The sequence below is a fragment of the Lontra canadensis genome, unplaced genomic scaffold (genome assembly GCF_010015895.1).
Source record: "Lontra canadensis isolate GAN:19392208 unplaced genomic scaffold, GSC_riverotter_1.0 scaffold32, whole genome shotgun sequence".
Classification (NCBI taxonomy): Eukaryota; Metazoa; Chordata; class Mammalia; order Carnivora; family Mustelidae; genus Lontra; species Lontra canadensis.
Genome location: NW_022631026.1, coordinates 1,982,818 through 2,005,434, shown reverse-complemented (window position 1 = coordinate 2,005,434; position 22,617 = coordinate 1,982,818). Strand labels below are relative to the sequence as shown.

General features: G+C 60.5%; 2 protein-coding genes across 8 annotated transcripts in view; both read right to left on the bottom strand.

The window, feature by feature from the left end:
• ALLC (allantoicase) overlaps window positions 1-5,371 on the bottom strand; it is a 38,911-nt gene extending 33,540 nt beyond the window's left edge. The window contains exons 1-3 of the mRNA XM_032867017.1: window positions 5,270-5,371; window positions 2,263-2,341; window positions 1,864-1,950 (exon numbers count right to left, since the gene is read on the bottom strand). Coding sequence (XP_032722908.1) covers window positions 1,864-1,950; window positions 2,263-2,341; window positions 5,270-5,371 — 268 coding nt within the window. The remainder of the gene's footprint in view (window positions 1-1,863; window positions 1,951-2,262; window positions 2,342-5,269) is intronic.
• A 1,641-nt stretch (window positions 5,372-7,012) lies between these two features.
• COLEC11 (collectin subfamily member 11) overlaps window positions 7,013-22,617 on the bottom strand; it is a 31,873-nt gene continuing 16,268 nt past the window's right edge. For 3 of the 7 annotated variants that reach the window (XM_032866772.1, XM_032866774.1, XM_032866773.1), the window contains exons 4-7: window positions 14,011-14,082; window positions 11,666-11,719; window positions 7,605-7,700; window positions 7,013-7,459 (exon numbers count right to left, since the gene is read on the bottom strand). In XM_032866772.1, the coding sequence (XP_032722663.1) occupies window positions 7,050-7,459; window positions 7,605-7,700; window positions 11,666-11,719; window positions 14,011-14,082 (632 nt within the window). In that variant the 3' untranslated portion in view covers window positions 7,013-7,049. The remainder of the gene's footprint in view (window positions 7,460-7,604; window positions 7,701-11,665; window positions 11,720-14,010; window positions 14,083-22,617) is intronic. The other 4 variants (XM_032866775.1, XM_032866776.1, XM_032866777.1 and 1 more) reach the window with 4 other exon arrangements.

Genomic DNA, 22,617 nt, shown 5'->3' with positions numbered 1-22,617 from the left:
CGCTCTCTTGTCCCCTTCGGAATTTGCCTTAAGACAAGACATGTGGAGGGTGTGCAGGACGGCAGGAGAGTAGACCAGCAAGCCGGGCTCTGCCCATAGGTGTTGGGACCGCGGGAGCAGAACTTCCTGCGACCCTCAGCGACCCACTGCACCTGAGGGGACCTCAGTGAAGGCTTTGGCCAAAAGGATGAGGTTTTTGGAGATCAAAGAAGTTGATTCACATGTGGCATAAAACCAGAGGGAGTTCAAGCAGCGGCTGGTGCAGCTAGCGGGCCGTAAGCCCAGGCCGGGCTCCCAGCGCGGTTCTGCGGCTCTGCTGTGGGCAGGACGCCAGCCCGTTTCACCCCCAGGACGAGCTCTGCAAAGTCCCATGACTCACGGGGGGCCTGCAGGAGCAGGGGTGGGGAGGGGAGCGCGGGGCTTAGAGCAGGGCCCAGCCCGGCATCATGGGCCGTGGGGTCTGGAACACCCCCAACCCAGCACCGGCCCCATGCCCGCCCCGCACTCCGTGGACGCCGCTGCCCCCAGCCTTACCGATTGATGCCATCAGAGGCTCATCACGCTCTGAGTCCCTCCACAGCCCGTTCCTCCGTCAAAGACAGCCTTAAAGCAGGAAGGTATGTATGAGCGGCACCCCAACCTCACGTAGGACCCCAAGTTCAGTGTTCAGCACCGGGTTTCCTGCTCCCCACAAGCCAGCCAGGGTCCCATGGTGCTCGCTGCTGGCCAGGAGGAAGTTTAGAGGGGCCTCACCCAGCAAGACAGAACTTTCCGGAGACTGGCCGAGCCTCTGTGATGTCACAAGGGCTGGGGGAGGGGCCTCGGCCATAGAGCAGCCCCTCCCTGGAGAAGTCAAGGGACTCTCTGCAGGGACTTCACTGGGGGCGCACGGCCATGCCTAATCCCCCCCAAGAGCCCATCCCCGCTGGCCTGGTCCTGAAACACCCCCTCAGCCCAGCCGGGACGGCATGCCCAGCGCTGTGTCTCCGAGCCTCCAGCAAACGCACGGATTCCGCACACACAGCCACGGTTCTAGAGAGGACAGCCTCCGGGGGACTCGACAGGGAAGGACCTTCAGTCCCCAGGAAGATGCAGTTGCACCGCGAGGTTCACATGATTTAAAGGACTCCGTGGACCTTGATGAGAGGGGCCACGCCTCGTGGTGTGCAGCAGACGCCGGTCCCCGCCCTGGAGCCCCACGGTCTAGAGGAAGAGCTCTCGATGAGGCGGGAACAGCACAGTGGCCCCAACGTGCGTGGTGCCCAACGGGTGGCATTGTCACCCCGCCCCGCAGAGCGGTCACATCCACAGATGGAGAAACTGAGGCTCAAGAGGTCAGAGATTCATCCAAGGTCACTTGAGTCACGAGCGGCTGAACGGGAGCTGGAGCTCGGATCACCCACGCGGCACCAGCACTGCCCTTGGAAGCCTGGGGGGCTGGCAGTGCGATGTGGGTGTCTGTCACCATCCTTTGTTTCGGCACCAGGCTTGGCCTGCCCTTCTCCCCTCCTGCACCCCTGCATCCCTGATTTGGAAAGCTCGCCACCTCCAGGAACTCCCTGGCCTCCGGGTGGTGCCCAGGTCCTCAGGTCCGTGGGGACATGTCCGTCCAGCCTTCCAGGGGGAATTCTTAAGAACACAAGCCACATCTGTGCCTCTGTACATAGCGGGTGCTGCTTTATTAAACTAACAGAAGTGACCCTGTGACCCTGTCCTGGGGTTCCCTTCACCCGTGACCTGAGTCTAGCACAGAGAACAGCCAAGAGGGATGCTCGGGGGCTCGCGAAGGCTGTGGAGCCGCCTGTCCGCACCTGGAGCCCAGCTCCCCAAGTGTGGTGCGCGTCCGCGCGGGACAGCCGCTACCGTGTAGGTTCTGACTGCAGATCTGGGAGGCTCCGGGAGTCTGGACCTCTACAGCGGCAAGGCCGTGCCAGGTGGCAGGTCCAGGACCTGGAGAACAAGGTGGTGCGAGCCGCACTGTCCGGCCATTAGCTACTTAAAATCATATCTAAAGGTGATGTTAAGGGGCGCCTGGGTTGCTCAGTCTGTAAAGCATCTGCCTTCAGTTAAGGTCATGATCTTGGGGTCCTGGTTCCGAGCCCCGCATCAGGCTCCCTGCTCAGCCAAGAGTCTGCTTCTCTCTCTTCCTCTGCCAATCCCCCGCTTGTGCGCTCTCTCGCACTCTCAAATAATAATAAATAAAAATAAAATTTAAGTTAATTTAATAGAAGTTGAATTTAGAGTTTACGTCCCCTGCTTCACTCAGTTCCACGTGCTCGATGCCCCGTGCAGCGACGTGGAAACAGCCCTCCCGCCTCTGTGCCCGTGCTTCTAGACGGCGCTGTGGGGGGAGGAGGAAGACGAGAGCCAGCAGAGTGGTGGTCCCAGAGCCTGGAGCCGGATGGGAGCCCGTCGGGGCCATGGGAGTGGCGAGAGCAGAACCTTCACCCAGAGGCTGGAGTTGAGAGCCACCCGCGGCGCACCCCGACAGCAGCCCCAGAGGAGCCGGGGCCGGAACCAGCCAGCCGGCTCAGCTGCTGCCACGTTGCTGAGCCACAGAACCCGTATGAGACAGTGCACCGCTGCTGGCTTGTAGGGTCGTCAGTGAGTCAGCAGCGGGTAACTGATCCCCACGAGGGACCCTGATGGGGGATGATGGGTAGAAAGGTTTGGGGTGAGGCTGGCCCATGGCAGCGAGAACGAGGACTGGAGGCGTGGGCTCTTCCTGCATTGGGGTGCTGCCTCCGTGCCATCTGCGCCTGTGGATGAAGCAGGTGGGGTGCCCCTCGGGGTCACCGGGGCTGGGCATGGCCCCACTGGCATGGCCTGACAGGCGAGCCAGGACACCACAGCCAGAAGCAGCCCGCTGCCCCTGAACCCCAGCGCGATGCTAGAAACTTCTGCCTTCGCAACCCACCTTGTGCCTCAACCTCCTCCCAGGCCCTGACTTTGAGCGGCAGGACCCACCGCAGCTCACAGCGCCTGCTGCACCTTCAGACAGAGATAAAGGAACTGATCCAGCCTGCAGCGCGCGTCCCTTCAGGGGCTCCTCCCTCCTGTTCACACGCACCAAACCCCAGCTGACCACCTGCAAGGTCCTTCCTGCTCCCACCGTCCTGTCAGGACATATCTGCCCTTTTTCCTGTGGGTGGCAGATTGCAAATGTGGCCACAACCGTCCAGATCCCGTTGCGTCTTCTCACACCACACGTGGCCCCTTGAACCCAGACGCACCTTAGCACGTAGCTGTAGAAGGTGACAGAGCCACATCATTCCTGCTCGGGGCTTGGGCCTCAGGCAGCCTTGTGGGCCCACTCCTGCTTTCTGGAACTGCCACCTTGTGCACCCCCTCAGGCTGGTCACTTGAGGAGAGAATCGTGGCCTGCTCACCGAGGCGTGACCACTCTGGCAGCTGTCAGGAGACATGGGAGCCCAGCTGTGACCAGAAGGCCCACCCTGCAGTCCCAGCCCAAATGCTTGACCCCTAGAATCACCAGGAATGGGTAAAAACATGGTTACTATTTGAAGTCACTAAGCTTTGGCTGGGTCATTACACAGCAAAAACTAACCGATACAGCACATTTGGTTTATGCTCATACTTGGAAAGCAGTATTCCTCCCACCAGAGACACTGAAAACTGTGTGCTTTCCCAGCCTTCCTTATAACTCGGGCACAGACACATACCAGCCACCACGTGTGGTAGTTCTTGGAAATGGCTTCTCTGGATCTGTGCAGTGCACAACCTGTGCAGCTGCACAAAATGGCCCCAGGACACTACGTACCCACACAGACCTGCCCTCCAGACTCTGGAGGCGAGCCAGTGAGATACCAATGCAGCTTGTATGGCAAGAGCGTCAGCTGGGTCCCTCTGCAGCATGATTCATGGGCTCTGTTCCCTTCTACGTGGTCCCCAATGGCTCTCCAGTCTTTCCAAAATTCCTGTGAACTCCCAAAAACCTTTCAACGCATCCCCTTTCTACTTAAATTAGCCAGACTTTGATTTTCTTGCTTACAGCTAAGAAACACCTCCCACCCTTGGTTCAGATCTGCTGGATTAATGTGGGTAATGCCTGGTGACTGTCCCTTGGTCCTCACCTGCCCACCCAGTCCCCCAAGGAACTAGGGTGAGCACGCTGTCCAAACAGCCCCTGGGGGAGCCGGCCGGCCGGCCGGCACAGGAAGACAGTCATTGCTCAAGTCTGAATGAGGCAGGAACGGGACACTATTCTGCCCCGGGAAGAATGACGGACAAGTCTCACGACACCAATCAGGGACCCGAGCCTGACCCCACAGAAACGGCCCTGTGTCATCTTCCCAGCATGGACCAGGCTTTGTGCGGGGACGCTGAGACCGGAGATTAATCCCATCCCCTTCCTAGAGCTCCTCCTCCTCTGACAGAACCACCAATCCTTCCCCGGAGTGGGCTTTTTTTTGTCCATCTAGATGGCCGCCACCGCCCTGGGAACGTGGAGGAGGAACCACGTGGCTGAGGGTTTTCTGAAGGACATGGCTCCCCTGGGTCCGGGGCCAGAGCCCTTCCTTTCCCTGCCTGCCTGCCCTTTGTTCCTCAGCATCTCTCCCCCTCTGCCTCTAACTGCTCCCTCCTCTCTCTCACACACACGCATATGCATGTGCACGTATGCACACTCATGCACACGTACACACAAGCACGCACATGCGCACACACACACCCCATCCTAAAGAGCCCCCCCACCCCCAGCATCTGTGTTCTGCCGACTCCCCGCGTTCCCGGCTGCAGACGCATGTCCTCCTCCCGCCACTGGATGGCAGCGTGGACCCGTGGGTCGGCAGTCCCACCGGCTGCCCTGGGCTGGGCTCCCTCCTCCACCTCCGCCCACGCTTCCGGTGGGGGGGGCCTTGAAGTTGCACAGCTCGGTGCTGTCAGCGCTGCACCTCATGAATCCTGGCTCTCACCCCAGCCAGGAACCTCCCCCCTGCCTTGCAGATCAGACTCTGTCCTCCGAACAACAGGCCCCTTGTTGAGAAGTCCGGGATTAAGTTAGGAGCAATGATCTGCCTTTTGCCCCGTGGTTGCTTTGACCGGGCATCAAGGCAGGACAGCCACATGCAGGAGGCTGGACTCGCTGAGCTCCCTCCCGCTTCTCCAGAGTTGGAGGGGACATGAGAGTTCAGAGGGATTGCCCTCCGCCCCCCTCGCCTCCAAGGGGGGAAAGGAGACCCTGAGGGGCCCGGGGCTCCCCCAGGACTGCACATGAGCCAGGAGAGCCCTTGGGAAGGCCAGCGCTCACCTCTGACCCACGCTCAGACTGAAAGAGCAGGGGCTCCGTGCGGGCTGCTGGAAAGCCGCCTCGGTGCAGGGTGCTGGAAAGCCGCCTCGGGGCAGAGGCCATGGCCGTGTGCACTCTCAGCTTCCAGGCCCTCCTTGCCAGGCACTGCCCAACCACAGCCGCGAGTCCCCATGGACTGGACTTGCCCCTGGGCATGAAGGAGGCATCTGTGCAGTGAGAGCCGGACCCCTGGCCGGTGGGTGGGAGGGGAGTGCTGGGCTGCCCCACATCTTCCTCCCCCATGGCAGCAGTGGGGGCGTCTGCTGCCTCACGCCCCCCCCCCACCGAACCTGCAGTTACAGCCTGTGTTGGTATCCATCCTGCCCGCCCTGAGCTCCAGTCCCCGCAGGGCACATGAAGAGGACGAGGGAACACCTGTGTGTGCGGGCAGCAGGTGGGCTCTGGGATAGGACCCTCAAACCTAGGGAACCCAAGCCCTCTGGAGTAGATGGGAAGCAAGCTGCCACCCCGGCAAGGGGAGGCATCGCCTTCCCCCTGCTGGACGGTAACTGTGCCTGCCCACTGTCCTCGGAGGCTCTAAGCGGACGTGCCCTTTTGTCCAGAGGGGTGACCCAGGGAGACACAGTACTGTCGTCCATGGCAGAAGGCTACACAAACACCCTTAAAACCACGGTCCAGAACCTCGGGCAGCCAGGACGTCGCTCACAAGACACGAGCAACATGCACAGCCCCTGAAGAACTGCCCACCAGCTCCCGTCCAGCCCCCAGCAGCTTCCGTCCTGCCCCCACCAGCTGATTGCTTCTGCAGGTGCCTTTGTGCTGTATTCTTTGAAACACGAAGAAGTGTGGATGATGCCCAAAAAGGAAAGGGACCTCAGGTGCTGTGGCGACCCCCTCCGGACTTGCCTCCCAGTGTCCGCACCCTGTGATGTCCCCTCCCTGAGCACGCACGGGACCTGGGGGGTCACCCCTCATGGACAGAACGCCCTTGTGGTGGGATGGCGCACCACCTCCCAGATCAGGTCTCCCTCGTGTCTCTGAGGCAGCCGCCGCCATGCGGGAGCTGCCCGTGGAGAGGCCCCCGTGACAAGGAGCCCAACCCGACCCACGACCACCACCGGTGGGCAGAAGGGGGTCCGCCTGCACCCCAAGGAGAGTCTAGATCCATGGACACCGTGAGATCCTTAATGTTGTTGTCACAAGACACTCGGTCCAGGGCGAGTCGTCCGTCGCCAACGGACAGCACCCAAGGGACAGGACACCACGAGGACACCACACGCTCGCACATCAGCTACACACAACTTTGGTTTCCTTCTCCCGAAACCTGCACTTGCCCCAAGCAAAATGGTCCCTATTTAGGCCACAGTGAAAAAGAGCAGACATTTTAACGTGATTACAGACACGAGGGCCAGAGGGAGGGCTTCTTCTCCACGTAGAAATGAAAGGGAAGACGGGAACGGAGGACCCCGCTGCCACTGTTTGTGCTGAACTACGGTCATATTTCAAGCTTTTATTTTATAGTTTGGACACAGGCAGAGCGATTCTGAGTAACAATTCCCCACGGAGCCGGCGGCGACGGCGTGGGGGATAACATGTGACTTCTTTGGCCACCAGGCCCCCAGCCAGCCCCGCGGTCTCCCTCCCGAGCACCGCGCTGTCCGCGGCCCAGAAACGCGGTCAACCGGAGGTGGGGCCGCCAGCGCAGAGGGCAAGCACACGGGGGGGGCACGAGGGGCAGGGGCGGCCCGGGGCGGGGGCGGAGGGGCACCGGCCACCGCGCTCACACGTGCTCCTTGTCGAACTCGCACAGGAAGTGCATGGTGACGTGGCAGGCCACGTCGTTCCAGCCGCCCGAGGCCACCATCTCCACACAGTCCTCCTCGTCGTAGGCGTTGTTAGGCTCGCCGCTGCGCCACTTGTTGAACGTCTGCATAGGCGAGCGGTCTGAGTACACAAACGTGCCCTCCCTCTCCAGGTCGTTGATGCCTATGAAGACGCGGGCCAGGCCGGCCTGCGCGATGTAGGCCGCCATCAGGCCGTTGGCGGCCTCGTCCTTGGGCATGCCCAGCGTGCCCCCGCGGCCCTGGCAGGACAGCTGCGCATCCACGTACCTCTTCTCCTCCTTCACCAGCAGGTAGATCTTAGTGTCCGTCTCGCGCACGCCGGCGACAGCTGCGGGGGAGGGCAGTGCTGGAAAGTGAGCACTCGCGTTTCTGTAAACACGCTCGGTGAGCAGCACACACGAGTCCCACTGCCCGTGGGCGCGGGCGGGACCCGCCGGCCGGCCCCTTGGTCTCGGGGTGGGGGGGGGGACAGGGAGACGCGGAGAGCATACCATTTTTTATGAATTTTAGCTCGGTCGTCAGCTGCGTGACCTGGTTGTCCATCTCGCCGATGGCCTTCCTCAGCTGGCTGCACTCACACGGGATGCCTGCGGAGACCCGGCCCCCCGTGTCAGATGCAACTGGGGGCCGGCTCAGGAAAGCGGCCCCCCACCCAGACAGAAGGCTTCTTCGGCCTGCAGACCCCATGGGCCTTCGAGGCCGGGACGCAGATTCCGGGCTTCATCCCGAAGGCAAGGAGAAGCAGCCCAGGGACATCAACGGGGCGGCACCAGGACTGACCCATTTTGAGACAGGGCTCTGGGTGGGTGGGAAGAGGGGAGGATGGGGGAGACGGGGCTGGGGGGTAGAGTCGTGGCAGCAGCTCAGGGGACAAGGGGCTCAGGGCAGGGACACGCAGATGCAGAGAAGCCAGCACGTCTGAGGACAGTGGGGCCCCAGGGCCTGAGGGTCTCTCACGCAGCACAGACAGCCGTGCCACCTCTGGTCGGGGGTCCTGGCCCTTCCGGGGTCCCTGAGCTGCTGCCATGAGGAGCTCCACTTGTCTTCACCCCGCTCCCCATCCCCAGCCTGGGGGACCCAGCCACTGCCAGCCCCTTGCCTTCCCCAGGACTGGATCATGTCTGTCCTGCACTGGCCCTACCACAGCCCGCAGGCAGGACCTCCTCTTTCCCTGCAAAGCCCACGGCGCTGAGCGCAGCCGCACTTCCAGACAGAGCACCCCCGTAGGAAACGGGGTCCGTCTTCCAGAACCTCAACCTCCTCCACCACCAGAGTCTGGAACACGCTCACTTCCACGCGCAGGTCCGGTCCATGCTTGGTGGCTCATTGACACTCCGGGCCCGGGCATGTTTCTGCGGCAGCCCGTCTGAGACCAGAGCCGGGCCCACGCCCTCCGGGGCTGCCCTGCTTTCTGGATTATTCTCTGCAGTGACAAGCAGGAAGCTGGTTCCTCTGTGTCCTTCAAATTGTCCCGTGGCCTCCAGGCCGGCCCCACACCCCTCCACGTCTTCCTCCCTGCGGGACCGGCCACATCCAGAGGTGGCCATGAGAGGCGCTGCCATCCCTTCCGTGACCTCATGCGGCCAAATCCATGCCCACCAGCCATTCCTCCTCCTCCTCCCCGCAGCGCTGACAGAGCCCTCCAGACAAGGGCTTTTACTCAGACATCTCTTTCTTCACCAGTTTCCAAGCTCCGAGCTTGCTCGGGGCTACTCTCTGAATGTCACCATCAGGATGAATGACAGCAAATGGAGACACGGTTTGTGTGAGACACAGAAAGACGGGCTGATTCAACAAGCAGATGCCAGCACGTGCCCACACACACAGTGGCCTGGAGGGGATGGTCAGGCCCAACCACTGGGAAGCCCTTTAGGCTCCAGGATCCCCCCACCCCACCCGGTCCCCCAGGGCCTGACGGCAAGCTCACAGAGAGGTCACAAGAGCCTGAACGAGGTGCTGGTGCAGGGACAGGACACAGGACAGCTGTGCAAATGGCCTGGGACCATGAAGGACGGCAGGGACAGCATGGAACAGTATGGGACAATGTGTGTAGCATGGGACAGAGGTCAGTCATGGGCAGGGAAATGGCCAGGAGCACGCAGAGGACAACCACCACGTGGGAAATGCCACGTGAGTGAGGAGTGGCTGGACCCACGTGAACAGCAGGACATGGTGGACATGCACCAAGCAAGCGGACAGATAAGTCCAGACAGGAGGGGCCACCAAGGGGGCATGTGGCTGGGGGACCCGCGCGGAGGACAGGCAGCAGACGAGCTCCACGGAGAGAGGGCCGCGGCCGCAGGACAGCAGGCAGAGAGGCCACTGTCATCGGCACCAGGAAGCTGGACATGTCCCCTGAGCAGCCAGGGTCCCGGGTGACCTTCTCGGGCTTCAGAGGAGGTTGCAGGGAGCTCCAGAATGAGAAAGCACAGATGTGCCTCCCAAGGAGCGCGTGCTCAGAGGAAGGGGGAAGCTCTTAGAAGTGAGGAACGCGCACTTGGGGACGGGGGCATCTGAGCCGACCCGTGTGGTCGGTGAGCACTGCGGTCCCAAGAAGGACGTGAGAATACTCAGGTAGAAGGGAGTTGAATACTGAAATAGTCTAGGAGAGGGTATGACAGATAAGGATGCCAGCCACGGGTACTCCGTTTTCCGGACCACAGGGGTTTCATTGCATGATTCGCACTTCCGTGCCGAGTGCAATTTTCCCCACATCTTGGTTACTGTAACCAGCGCTGCTGTGAACACGGGGGCGCAGACATCCAGCTGAGATAGTGTTGTCTCCTCTGGATACACTCTCAGAAGTGGGATCGCTGGAGAACACGTTAGCTCTATTTTTACTGTCTGGAGGACCTCCGTGCTGTCTTCCAGAGTGGCCGCACCAGGCTGCACTCCGCCGACAGTGCACGACGGTCCCCTTTCTCCACCTCCTCACCAGCACCTGCTAGCTCTTGTCTTTTGGTCACAGCCGTTCCGACAGGTGTGAGGTGACAGCTCATTGTGGTGTTGGTTCGTGATGACTAGAGATCCTGCGTGTCCTTTCATGTACCTGTCGACCTTCCATGCATCTTCCTAAGAAAAATGTCCGTCCAGCTGCCTTGCCTGTTTCTAACTGGCTCTTTTGCTGTGGCATTGGATGAGCTCCTTGCAGGTTTTGGATCGGCTCATCATCAAATGTATGGTTTGCTGATAGTTTTTCACTTGGTTGGTGGTTTCCTTTGCTTTGCAGAAGCTTTTGAGTTCGATGTGGTCGCACTTGCTTACTTTTGCTTTTGTTGCCTTTGCTCTGGGCGTCATACCCAAAAACTCATGGCCAAGATCCGCATCAGGGAGCTTCCTTCCTGTTTTCTTACAGGAGTTTCATGGGTCTCAGGTCCTACATTTAAGTCTCCGGTCCATTTCTAGTTAGTTTTTGTGAACACTGTAAGATGGGGGACTAGTTTCATTCTTTTCTATGTACTGTCCTGTTTTCCCAAGAGACTGTCTTCTCTCCATTGGGTGTTCATGGCTCCCTTATTAAATGTTAGTCGCCCATATGTGCCTGGGTTTGTTTCCGGGCTCTCGGTTCTGCCCCATTGGTCTGTGGGACTGTTTTCATGCCAGTGTCACACCGGCCAGATTCCTGTCGTTTCATGGCACAGCTTGAAATCACAGCGTGTGATGCCTCCTGCTTGGTTCTCCGACGTTATAAGCCCCGTAAGAAATGGGAGCCCTTCAAGACTGTTTCCGAGAGGAACCAAAACCAGCCAGCCACCCTACGTGTCCATCCACAGAGGAGGGTTCATGAGCTGTGATGTGTATACATGGAGTAATACTCAGCTGCAAACAATTAGGAAACCCTGTCATTTGTTTTAAGATTTTATTTATTCATTTGAGAGAGAGACAGAGAGAGAGCACAAGAGAATGAGAGGGAACATGAGAGAGAGCACAAGCAGGGGGAGAGGCAGAGGGAGAGGGAGAAGCAGACTCCCCGCTGAGCTGAGCAGGGAGCCAGGCGTGGGACTCGATTCCAGATCCTGGGATCATGACCTGAGCTGAAGGCAGTCGCTCAACCGACTGAGCCCCCAGGCGCCCCAGGGAATCCTGTCATTTGTGACAACAAGGATGGACCCTGAAGGCATTACTGCTGGGAATCGAGTCAGGCAGAGAAGGACCAACCCTGCAGGCTCTCCCTTCCACATGTGGGGGGAGGGAGCAGGAGGAAGGGGGCCAGCAGGTGCAGACGCCCACCAGGGATGCGATGTGCGTGGTGAGGACCACGGCCCTTCGTGGGACACACGGGGGAGCTGGTAAGAGAGCAAGTCCTTGGAGTTCTCATCCCAGGGATAATTTGTTTTTCCCTTTTCTTTCTTTTCTTTTTATTGTGTCTCTATGAGAAGACGGATATTAGCTGAAGTGATGGTGGCGATCGTGTCACAGTATCTGTAAATCAAACCCCTGTCCTGTAACCCTTAAACCTTTATAGCAACATATGTTAATTATCTCTCAATTAAACAGGGGGAAGTGCAAATTTTAATGCATGTTTTAAAGCCCAGCAGCCCATGTGCCATACCTGGTTCTCCATTAGGGCCAGGGGGTCCCATGTCACCAGAATCTCCTTTTTCACCTGAAAAAGGAGAGCAAGGTCAAGCAAAGGTGGGCCACGTCCCTTGAGGTTAAAATTGCCAAAGTTCACAATGTTATTTCTTCCATGTGTGATGCCCTAGCATTTCCCGCAGACCCTGTCTTTGCCGTGAACACAGGGAGTTGTGTTCTAAGGTAATTAACTCAGGCTCTGTTGATGTGACATAGAACATATGCCTATCTCAAGATCTGAGAAATGACCCAACGACCCTCCTTTAAGTCGCGTCCGAAAAATCCCAGGTGTGTCATAGAACAGTCTGTAGATACCATGTCATGAACCCCTGGGTCAGTAACAACTAAATCTGACTCCAATTCTCACCCACCTGGCGGCCGGGAGACAGTGATGCTGGCACCTGGCCGGACCTGGGGACAGTCTCTCCCCAGAGCAGCACGTGGGCTCCCGCCTGGCCTGAGACACGGCATCCCACAGAGGACACGCCACACAATCCACCCCCCAGCCTCCCAGCGTATAAAGCCAAGGGGTTGGACACAAGCGTGCCAACAACGCTTTCTGGCTGCTCTAAAATTAGACAAGTCTATTAAAGGCACATGAATATTCCCTCAGCGTGCTCTCTCCTCCCCGAGACAACCTGAACGTCCTAGTCTCGTGGGAGGGGGGCGGAGCAGCGCCCCCTCCTTCTGTGGATTCCATGCATCCTGTCCACGTGGGGAGCGGGGGAGCCTGCCAGCCCCGTCTGCAGCATCCCTGGGACTTCCTCGTCAGCCTCAGGGCTTGGAGAGGTCTGCAAGGTCAGCCCCACGAGGCCCGGAAAGCAGATCAGGTAAAGTAAGCTAATGAAGGGCTTGTCGGCACACGGCCCCTAGGTGAGACACTGGCATTGCCCGGAGCACACGTAGTACATGGAAGGCACACGCGTCCCTACTCGGAGGCCAGCACAAAGGGGACACAACCCAGTTCTCTCTCAACAGAGAGAGATGCCATGATCGAGCCCTAAAAAGGAAGGAGATGATCTCTGGACACGTGCCGCTGAGTGAGTAAGTCAGACACCCGTGATTGCCTCAAACACACCGACTCGTGGACTGGAATTAGAGGAGAGGGGACCACGGCCGAGGGAGGGACCAGAGACCCTGCCTCACCAGGACACGGCTCCTCTCGGGGGGTGAGAATGTTGAGCAGCTGCTCAACACACAAAGGTGTTTACTGCCACGGACTTGCACACTTGAAAACAGCTAACACGGCCAGTTTCACGTTACGACGATTTTACCACCATCTCTCAAAGCCTTTGGGAAGCACAGCAGCCCCTCTTCCTGCCAGGCACACTGACGTGCTCCGGAGCGAGCGGGCAGGCCGGGCCAGCAGGTGCTCCCCCCAGGGTTTCCCAGACAGACGCTGGGCTGGCTGGTCTCCGCCACCCTCCTGCCGAGGACCCCCTCCGGCCAGGGACGAGCTGCGGCCAGGGGGCGGTGCCTGGGCACCGTCAGAACCGACCACCTGAACCCACTCACAGCTCAACTCCCCGGCAGGTTAATGAGACAGAAGGACTCCAGCACCAGGCTTGGGCAGACCACCCTGAGCCCCCTCCCTGCTGCACAGGCTCAGCCATGTTCCCAACCACCAGCCTTCCCTGGCCTTGCACCCCTCCTTATCACCAAGGGGGAGGTGGGGAGACCTCCACGGGATCACTCTCTGAAAGTTCGGGGCCCGGGGGCTCGGCAGAGGCGCAGGACACCCCAGGGGCTCCAAGAGTGTTTGCTGACTGGTGGCTCAGAGCCTTCCTTATCTGCCTGGGCCTCAGTCTCCTGGCCTGTCCCCGCTGCAGGGTCGTGTGGTCAAACGAGGTCGCCAGATAGCCACAGACGAGGGCAAGTGTCTTGTCCCTAAATGGCTGCTCTCATCTGGCTGTTGCCTCCTGGGTCTCGTTCTCATGGAATGCCCCCAACCCCGGTTTCAAAAAGTCACCGAAGCTGGAGGTGGACAGTGCCTCTGGAGCACAGCCCTCCTGTTACTCAGATGGGGTTCAGTGCTTCCTTAAACTGGTTACGGACGTGGCAGTGAAAGGTCTTGTCTGAGTAGCCGCCCCCAGTTCTCCACCAGGACGCCCCGTGAATCCGCAGGCTGGGGCGTGCTCACCCCACCCTGGTGGGCACCCAGCCAGCAGGCAACTCTGAGCGGCCCCAGAGGCAGACCCTGGGACCGCAGGTATCATGTGTAGAGCAGACAGAAAGAAGCAACTGGCAGTCTGCAAGCGTTCTCCAGCGCCTGCCCAGGGAGCCTGGGAGGGAATATGGGGACGAGGGGTGCGTCGCAAATACCTTTAGAACCAATGGGACCAATTTTTCCATGGCGACCCACACTGCCCTTCTGTCCTTTGTCACCCATGTCTCCTGCAGAAAACAACAAAATCAAAATTGGTTGGTGCACAGGTAATTCAGCCTACCTCCCGTTTAACATGACCCACACGCACACGCACACACGCACGTGCACACACACGAGAGGAGATGGAACGGGTACAGCTCTCATCTTTATGTGACTGACCCCAGAAGGCTCTTCACAGGTCACTTGTTGACAGATTTCCCAGAGGAGGACACACCTCCCCGAAAAGCCACGTGCACTGCAGAACCGAGGAGACCACCGGTGGGTCCCCATCCCGACCTCAGCCCAGGCCCCTCCTGCGCTGCACTCAACATCGGTAGAGAGATGTGCTCCGTCCCAGCCCCAGCCCACGTCAAGCAGCCACGCTCCATCAAGGGCATGTGGGCTGCTCTCGGGAGCTGGGAGGCCGGCCAGCGGGGGTGTGCAGTGACCACCGAGGCCCCTTTCCCAGGAGAGGGGGAGCCTCACTCACGCAGGAAGCTGGGAGGGGCGGGAAGGAGGGTCCGGGGATGCTCCGTCACACGCTTCCGAGGGTCTAGTCCTCCAGCAGGGCCTGGCCACACAGCCCCATCGTTCTCTTCATGCAGCTTGGAGGGTCACCCCCCCCACAGCTCCCTCACTCTGCCTCTCCCACGCTGCCTATCCCTGCAGGCCGGCCCGGTGACCATCCTCACGCCGTGACCCCACAGGACCATCCTCACTGACCAGTGCGCTGAGACCCCGGACGGCGGTCCTCACCCGTTCACAGCAGGGGTCATGCAGGCGGAGGGCGTGTCCGCCCCCAGGTTCTCTCAAACTCTCGGCCCCGTCCCTGCTGGTCTGCTGCTGACCCCAGACCGCAAACCCAGCCGGCAAACAGCAAACACACACAGAACACTTAGTAAAAGAACCACGCAGACAGACTTCATTTAATACTAAAACTAAGGGAAACTGAGCACAAGCTCCTCCACAGGGGGAGGGGACGGGAAGGACTTCGTGTTGCTTACAGATAAGGCTTCGTGCTGCTCTGACGCCGACTCACACCTTAAACCTGAGGATTTCCCAGCCAGGAACTCGTAGCTTTGCAGACAGACAGAGGTCAGAGGACAGAACACAGGCCTCGGGACGAGCCCTGCTGACATGGAAACGCATCCCCGTGACACAGAGTGGCTGGCATTCACACACACTTATTCACGAAGCACCCTCACGCCCACGCTCCTGCGGGGTCACAGAAGCGATCCCTGCATAGACAAGGCCCCGACGGCCTGGGAGGCTGGTCTGGGCCACACGGCCAGTGTACAGCAGGACTGAGACAGAGCTGCGACGGCAGATCTGAGGGCCAGTGCCCCCTTCCTGCACCACGGTTGGCGGGGGACCCCAGGGAGGCCGAGGCCAGGCTGGCCCAGCCGTGACAGAGACTACTCAGGCCACAGACCCTGTGGACTGTGAGCTCCGTGTGGTGCAGCAGGACCTAGACCGGCGGGAGACGGGGAGCGGTCAGACACCTGTAACAGGTGTGCTGTGGCAGGAGAGGGGCTGTGAGGCAGCCCTGGCAAGTGAGGGGGTGGGGAAGGTGCCCCGAGGGACACAAACCTCCAGGTGGGGAGCTAGAAGAGAGTGACAAGTGGATCCATGGTTGACGCTCATCTGGTGACATGCAGAAGGGCTGGGAGGGGGCGAGGACACCCGGTCAGGGAACAGGTGAGAGCCGAAGACAGGTGCCCAGGAGCAGGGTCGGGGGGCAGGGAGGGCAGTGGGAGAAGTGCCACATCTGGGAAGAGGTCAGGAGCAGGTGACAGTGGGGAGGCCCCTGGGCAGGCAGGGATGGGAGAGAGAAGTGGGAAGCAGGCTGTTCCCGTGGGGAACCCCACGGCAGGAATGTCTGGCTGGGTCCGCAGCGGCCTTCTCTGCGAAGGCCCCAGACCAGCAGTGAGTGGTAGCGGTGAGGTCGCCCTACAGGAGGGGCAGGCCCGGACGACCCTGCGGAGCGGTGGAGGAGGGGTGCCCACAGGGTCGGAGCTGTGCAGTGAGACAGGGACAAGCGTGAAGCCCTGGCTGGAGCGTGGTCAGCGGCTGAACACTGCAGAGAAGCCTTGGGATGAGGCCAGGCACGGACCTCTGGCTAGGAGCTCACGGGGACCCTGGGGCCGGGAGTGGGGGTGCTCCCCGTGGGGCAGAGTTAGCGGCGGGGCCACAAGCAAGGAGCAGCAGGGTGTGAAGGTGGTTCTCCCTAACGGGAGGCAGCCCTTCAACGCCCCCATCCCTGTGTGGGGCCGGGGTCCGTGGGGGACAGAGCCGAGAACTGGCTCTGCGCTCCTCAGTCTCCATCCTTGCCCACCGGAGCCAGTCCTGCCCCTCCCGCCCCTGCGGCCAGAGGACCCTGGGTCACTGCTAACCTGCTCCAGTCTCCTGACCGGCCCTTCCCCCCACCAGGGTCCCCGGAGCAGGCTCACCCCCAGTGACCCTACTACTGAGCCCCCAGAGCAGCCAGCAGGGAAGGGAACGAGAGCAAACCACGTTCAATCACCCCGAGGCCAGAACTCAGCCCGTCACACACTTGCCCCCGGCAACCCTGCTCCAGACAGGGGTGACGTCACCGCTGAGCGCTGGCTTGTGGGAAACATGCCCCAAGTTCAGTGTCACGGGGAGAGGCTGCCGCCTCCCTAAGGCAGCAAGGAAGGGGCCTTACTTCACGCTGAAGCAGGAGCAGGTGCTCAGGCCGCCACCACGCCCCCCGCCATCTGGAAACCACGGTCTGGAACGCCTCTGGGGCCCCTTCTTCACAGCCTGTCCCAAGACTGACCCAGGGATTAGAATGTGGCTCTGCCCCATGCGCCCAGCGGCTCTCATGCCACGTGCTAGAGAGACACCGCGCTGGTCTACTCCATCTCCACGACTCGGCCCTGCAGACGCGCAAGCACTGTTCTCTCCAGAAGCACCCCTCCAGCTTGCCCGCCCCACTGCCTCTTCCTCTGGGCTCAGTCTGTGCTGTCTGCTCCTCCGAGGAGTGACCCCTGCCCAGGCTGAGCGCCCCTGCATGGCCTGCCCACCGTCACCTCCCGCAGGGGACTGAAGCGTGTTCTCCCCACCCAGGGCTGAAGCCTGACCCCCTGTGATGGGGGCTGCTGGTGGGCCTTGGCAGGTGAGCGGGGTTCGATGAGGTCATGGGGAGGGGGACAGGCTGCCCAGCATGGGGCTGTTGCCCTTGCAGTCAGGAGGGACGCCAGAGCTCGCTGTCTCTCTCCAGCATGGGAGAAGACGGCCGTCTGCTGCCCGGGACAACCTCCTCAGCAGAGCCTGACCAGGCTGGCGCCCGGATCTCGGAGGTGCAGCCGCCAACACAGTGACAAACACAGGTCTGCTGTTGCAGTGGTCCGGCATGTGGTGTCTGCCCCCGCAGCCCGGCCGGCCACGTCCCCGTCCTTGTCCCGACGCTCGTGCCCACTGATGAGGTCAGAATCCCGGAGCTGACCACAGCGTTTCTGCTCAGCCGCTGGCGAAGAGCATTCTGCAGAAAATCAGGGATCCCTGGGACGCGTACACACCCTGTGTGCCCGCCACGGGGGCAGCCTCCCTCCCCCAGCCTGCTTCAAACGGCTGAGCTCTCTGTCCCCTAACTCTGGAGTGCACCCCCTTCCTGGGGTCCAGAACGGACCACGAGCACAGGAAAAGTCGGTTGGAGCTGCAGGATAAATATCAGGAGGACCTCGTGTTTAAGATTTCCTAACTTTCGTGTCTCCCCCAAACGTGAGGTCGTTCTGCTGTTGTCACTCAGCGGTCAGCAGCGGTCAGCTGTGACCTTCCATACCCGTCCTCGCGGGGAGGTTCAGACGGAGTTAAGTACAACACAAGCTCCCTACGGTGCTCCGATGAAGACAGTGCCCGAGCAGGAAGTCTCGGTGCAGACTGTCCCAGCGAACCCTATCTTCAGATGGGAAGACAGAGGCCCAGAGACCCAGGGACTTGCACCTGCACTGACCAGCAGGAAAGATTGCTTCCAACACACGGGAAAACCCCCTGCAGAACTTCCACGAGATAGGGGCAGGGTCGCCAGAGCCTGGAGAATAAAGGGATGTGCCTTCCCGCCCAAAACCCCACGGTACGGAGGAGTGTGGGCATCACATCAGTGCACAGGCTGGCTGTGAGGGTGGACCCGGCACGTAAACGAAGGGTCCCTACCCTCCAGGAAGACCCCAGCAAGAAAGGCAGGACGGGAGCCCTTCTCCCTGAGGCCCTGGCTGAGAAACTCGAAACGACCCCTGCATCCTGTTCTCCTGCCCAGACAGCTCCAGCGCCCCGCGCACACCGTCGGAGGAGAGCCCTGGATGCAGACACCCGCTGTCAGTAGCACAGCAGCCGACGTGCCTTCCCGCCCCCACAGAACGACACACCACTGGGCCGCATCGGCAGCGGAGGGCGCCCTGGGGTCCAGCACACACCTGAGGTCGTAGACAAGTTATAACCTGAGAGGACGGGAGAGCCGTTGGCTGTCCACCCATCTCTGAATCACACAGCCAAACATTCACGCCAGGTGCCACTGTCCCCTGCGGGTACCAGACCCAGCTCCTGCCCCTGGAGAAGAGAGGGACGCTGCCTGGGGTGTTCCGAGGAAAACCGGAGGCCTCACGGAACAGGGTGCACCTGCCAGGGAGGAGGCCTCACTGAGCCCCGGCCAGGAGCCGACCACTCGGCACCCTGGCCTCAGCAGCCTCCAGAACCCCTGGAGAACAAACATCCGTGTTTAAGCAGCCCCATCTGTGGGATTTGTTATGGCAGCCCTAGAAGACCAGGACAATTTCTCTGCACCCCCAAGAGAAATGAGTTCAGAGAGGCCAAGTGACCCACCTCGAGTCACACAGCACTTGAGGGAAGACCGCCGTTCTGTGACCCCGAGCACAGACTCCACAGTCAGGCAGACAAGACCCTGATCCCAGGGCAGAGCTGTGCAACCTTGGACACGTCACCACCCACTCTGAGCCTCAGCGTCCTCATCCATCGAGATGCATCACGGCGGTGGTCAGCACCTGTGTCGCTGAGTACCTGGGAACATGAGTTTCACACAGACGGAGGCCCCTGCTCCGCGTCCGGGGCTCCCAACCCCACACCAGGCTGGGGACAGTGGCCGTCTTCCCGGCGCCAGGGACGTCCTGCACTGAGCCAGTTTCCAGCAGACGGGCTGAGTGCACGCCGCAGGCTTGTGAGCACATACACCCCCCCCGGCTGTGACTCAAAGGCTGAGGACACGCGGCCAGCGGGGAGCGGGTCAGCTGCCGGCTGCCCTGGCTTACCTACACCAGCCTGTCCCTCCCACTCTAACCTCGGCCTCCTCCACTGGGCCCCGCAGCCCCTGAGATGCGAGAAGACCTGGTCGTTGCCCCACGGTGCTGCGGCCGTACAGGAGGCCCCACCTCCGGTCCGGGTGGTCAGAGAGCCCACCCTGCTGCACACGTGCTCCAAAGGAGCAGTCCGGGAAGAGCCACCACTGGCTGGTGCTGGGCAGTGTACACACACACGCATGTGCACACACGCACGTGCTCACGCCCATACATGCTAACGCACAGGCACCTAGAAACATGTGGCCCCGTGTGCGCACACATGTGCGTGCAAACATGTCTGCACCTGTTCAAACACGTACACACAGGCTACACACACATGCGTGTGTACAAGCACACCACCCAAGGCTGTGAGGCTGGTAACCATCAGCTGGGTTTGAGCCCAGACCTCCAGGGCACCCAGAGGCTCCCCCAGCCCCCTGTACACTCGCCCCCGTACCATACATCACCCCCTACACCTATCGTGGGAGGGGCCATCCCTCCCAGGAGGAACGTTTTATCTCTCATGTGTGTTGAAAAGAGAGGGTGAGAACCATTCAAATCCCCTGAGACTGTTGACACGTTCTCCACGGCAATCCCAGGTGGTTTGCGTAGCTGACTTGTTTTCACCTGCAGCCACTTCTTGGGAAGTAACCTGGGGCAGAAAAATGTTGTGGTTGCAAACCCAGAGTCTGTCCGAGGAGCGCAGGTCAGAGCAAGATCTCTACCGTCTTCTCCCGCTTCCGGAAAGGTCTTCTTGCTCCTCCAAACGACAAGAAGCTTCTTGCAAAAAGCACACACGTTTCCCTCCCTCAGTTGCAGGAGATGATTAGAAATGCACCAGACGCTGCAGTCCCGTCCCCTTCTGTCTGAAGAGCTTCTTGCCAAGGCCCCCGGGAGCCGGGAGCTGAGGTAATGCCTCCTGCACCCCACTAATGAGACGTGTGCGAGACCACGTCTGTCCTCCAGACACACACAAGGCACGAGAGAACGGGAGCTGCTCACAGCAGGCAGGTAACTCTTATTAATTTTAATGACGATCTCACACAGTCCTTTGAAGTGGGATTGGAGCAAAGGGGCACTCAGAATTCAGCTTCCCTAGCGACTTGTTACGAAGGGCCTGTCACTGACATGGGGTCACCCTCCACCTCTGCGTGCCAGGAGGGTCCCCAGAGCCTAAGGCAAGTGGCCCAGGAGCCTCCCCGATCTCGTCTGAGCAGCGTCTGGGGACGAGGAACCCTGAAAACGAAGGTGACGTCGGAAGCGGTGTCAGCCACGCAGTTCTGAGCCGCGGCCGCAGAGCAATGCAGGCCAGAAAGGTGGGAGGTTCTTACTGCAGTAGAGGACAGAGGACAGCCGGAGGCGTCTGCAGACCCTGGGCCTGGCTCTGTGGTTTCAGCTTGCACGCACTTCCTCTTGTTCGAGTTCCCCAGCCGGGGGCTGCTCTGTGGGCTGAGCCGAGACCCCCCAGCACGCGCATCAGCCAGAAGCAGGCCCCCTGCGGCCTGACCCACGTGGCACAGGCAGTGGAGTGGGCCGCGAGGGCGTGCGGACGCTCGGGACCAGTCACCTCCCAACCACCGGCAGGCCCCGGGCCTCGCGCGAACAGCTCCTCCGGGTGGCATCTGCTGATGGACACCCACATCTCAGCCGCACGTTAACGAGAGCCCGGAGGGCTGCTGCGTCCCGCAGTCTGACAGGCATCGGGGGAGCCGAGCCCTGCGGTCAGCAGATGGCAGAGAGCCCGGCTCCGCGTGGCCACAGCCTTGGCCACAGACCTGCCCTCTACCACCTGGAGCAGGGCCCACAGACGCACCCCCCGGACCCTCAGCACAGGGCACGGGGTCACTACAGATTGCAAAGATACTCGAAGATACTGAATTCAAGAGCTTTTCCAATGGGTCGAGGGCCTTCCAAGTGCTACATCTCCTGGGGGTCCCTGGAGCCCCAAGAAGAGTGAGTGTGCCTGCCCCAGGGGCCCACCATCTTGCTTGGAGTCTGGTGCATAAAGAAACAGGCATGACAGGCCTGTGGCACGCCGTGCCCAGCGCACACCTGGCAGGACTTGCCACAAAGGGCCACTCCCGAGGACCCCAGGGGACATGTCCCTCAGGCCTCAACGCCAGGGCGGTTGGCGAGTCTAGGCAGTTGATGGATTCTGAGTCCTCCTGTCCTCGAGCCCTGGGAAGCCCTAAGAGGAGGTGGCCAGGCAGGAGGGTCGTGATATCCCTGACCCCTCATATCACCACACTCACGCTGCTTCCCCAGGAGAAGAGTAAGTTGGAGAACCACGGGTGTCTTCCTCTGGCCCTGACGTGAGGACGTGAGCCACCTGTGCGGCTTGCCCCACCAAACACCCGGGACCTCACAGCATGAATTTCACTGAAATAACCGCATCTTATACATGGGGATAATATTTTTTTCTTCTCCAATGTTTTCTACCTTAGCTGAATTGTATTATGTCGTCTTTCAAACAGAGCATGACAAAAAGAAAAAAGAACAGGGAGAAGGGGAGGGAGAGCAATTAGCCGTGGAGGCAAAGGGCAAGGGAAGTGCCCGCCGGAGGCCCACAGCAGTCAGGGGCCAGGAGGATGCACGCCCCCCCCCACCCCGGCGAGCCCGTGAGACCCAGAGCACAGGCTGGGCTGGGTGAGCTCCCGCGGGTGGTCCCCATGGAGCAGTGGGCAGTAGGCGGGGAGCTCCATGAACCCTGAGGGTCCCTCCCCCACTTCCAGCAGTCGGAGCGGGAGCAGCTCTCTGCACTGGGGGGAGCAGCAGACCCCGGACCAGAGATTCCTGCCTCCTCTTCGCTGGCCCTGGAAGTGAAGAAAGGGAGTTCGTCCAAGCGTGAAGAAGGGACCGAGGAGGAAGGCAGGGTTGGCGACCACGGATCCGTCCAGTCTGGGACGTCCCGAAAGGCAGGAAGCCCTGCTCTACAGCATTTACAGAAAGTGGTTTATGGACATCCAAGGAAGGGACCCTCCTCACCCAGGGGGAATCACCCAGAGAAGGTGCCAGGACAGGAGGCTTTGGGGCACAGCCAGAACTCACACAACTCAAGGCCATGGAGAGCCTCAGAGGAAACATGGAAGATTTTGAGGACCAAAGTCTACATATGGTCACTTTTGCAGCTGTCGGACAAGATGCTGGAGAGGGGCTCTGGGCCCCATGACAGCCTCCATGACGCTGTGTCCCAGCAGAGCACCTCTAGAAGGGAGCGGGAGGACCCACTACCTGCGGCCCAGGACCACAAGG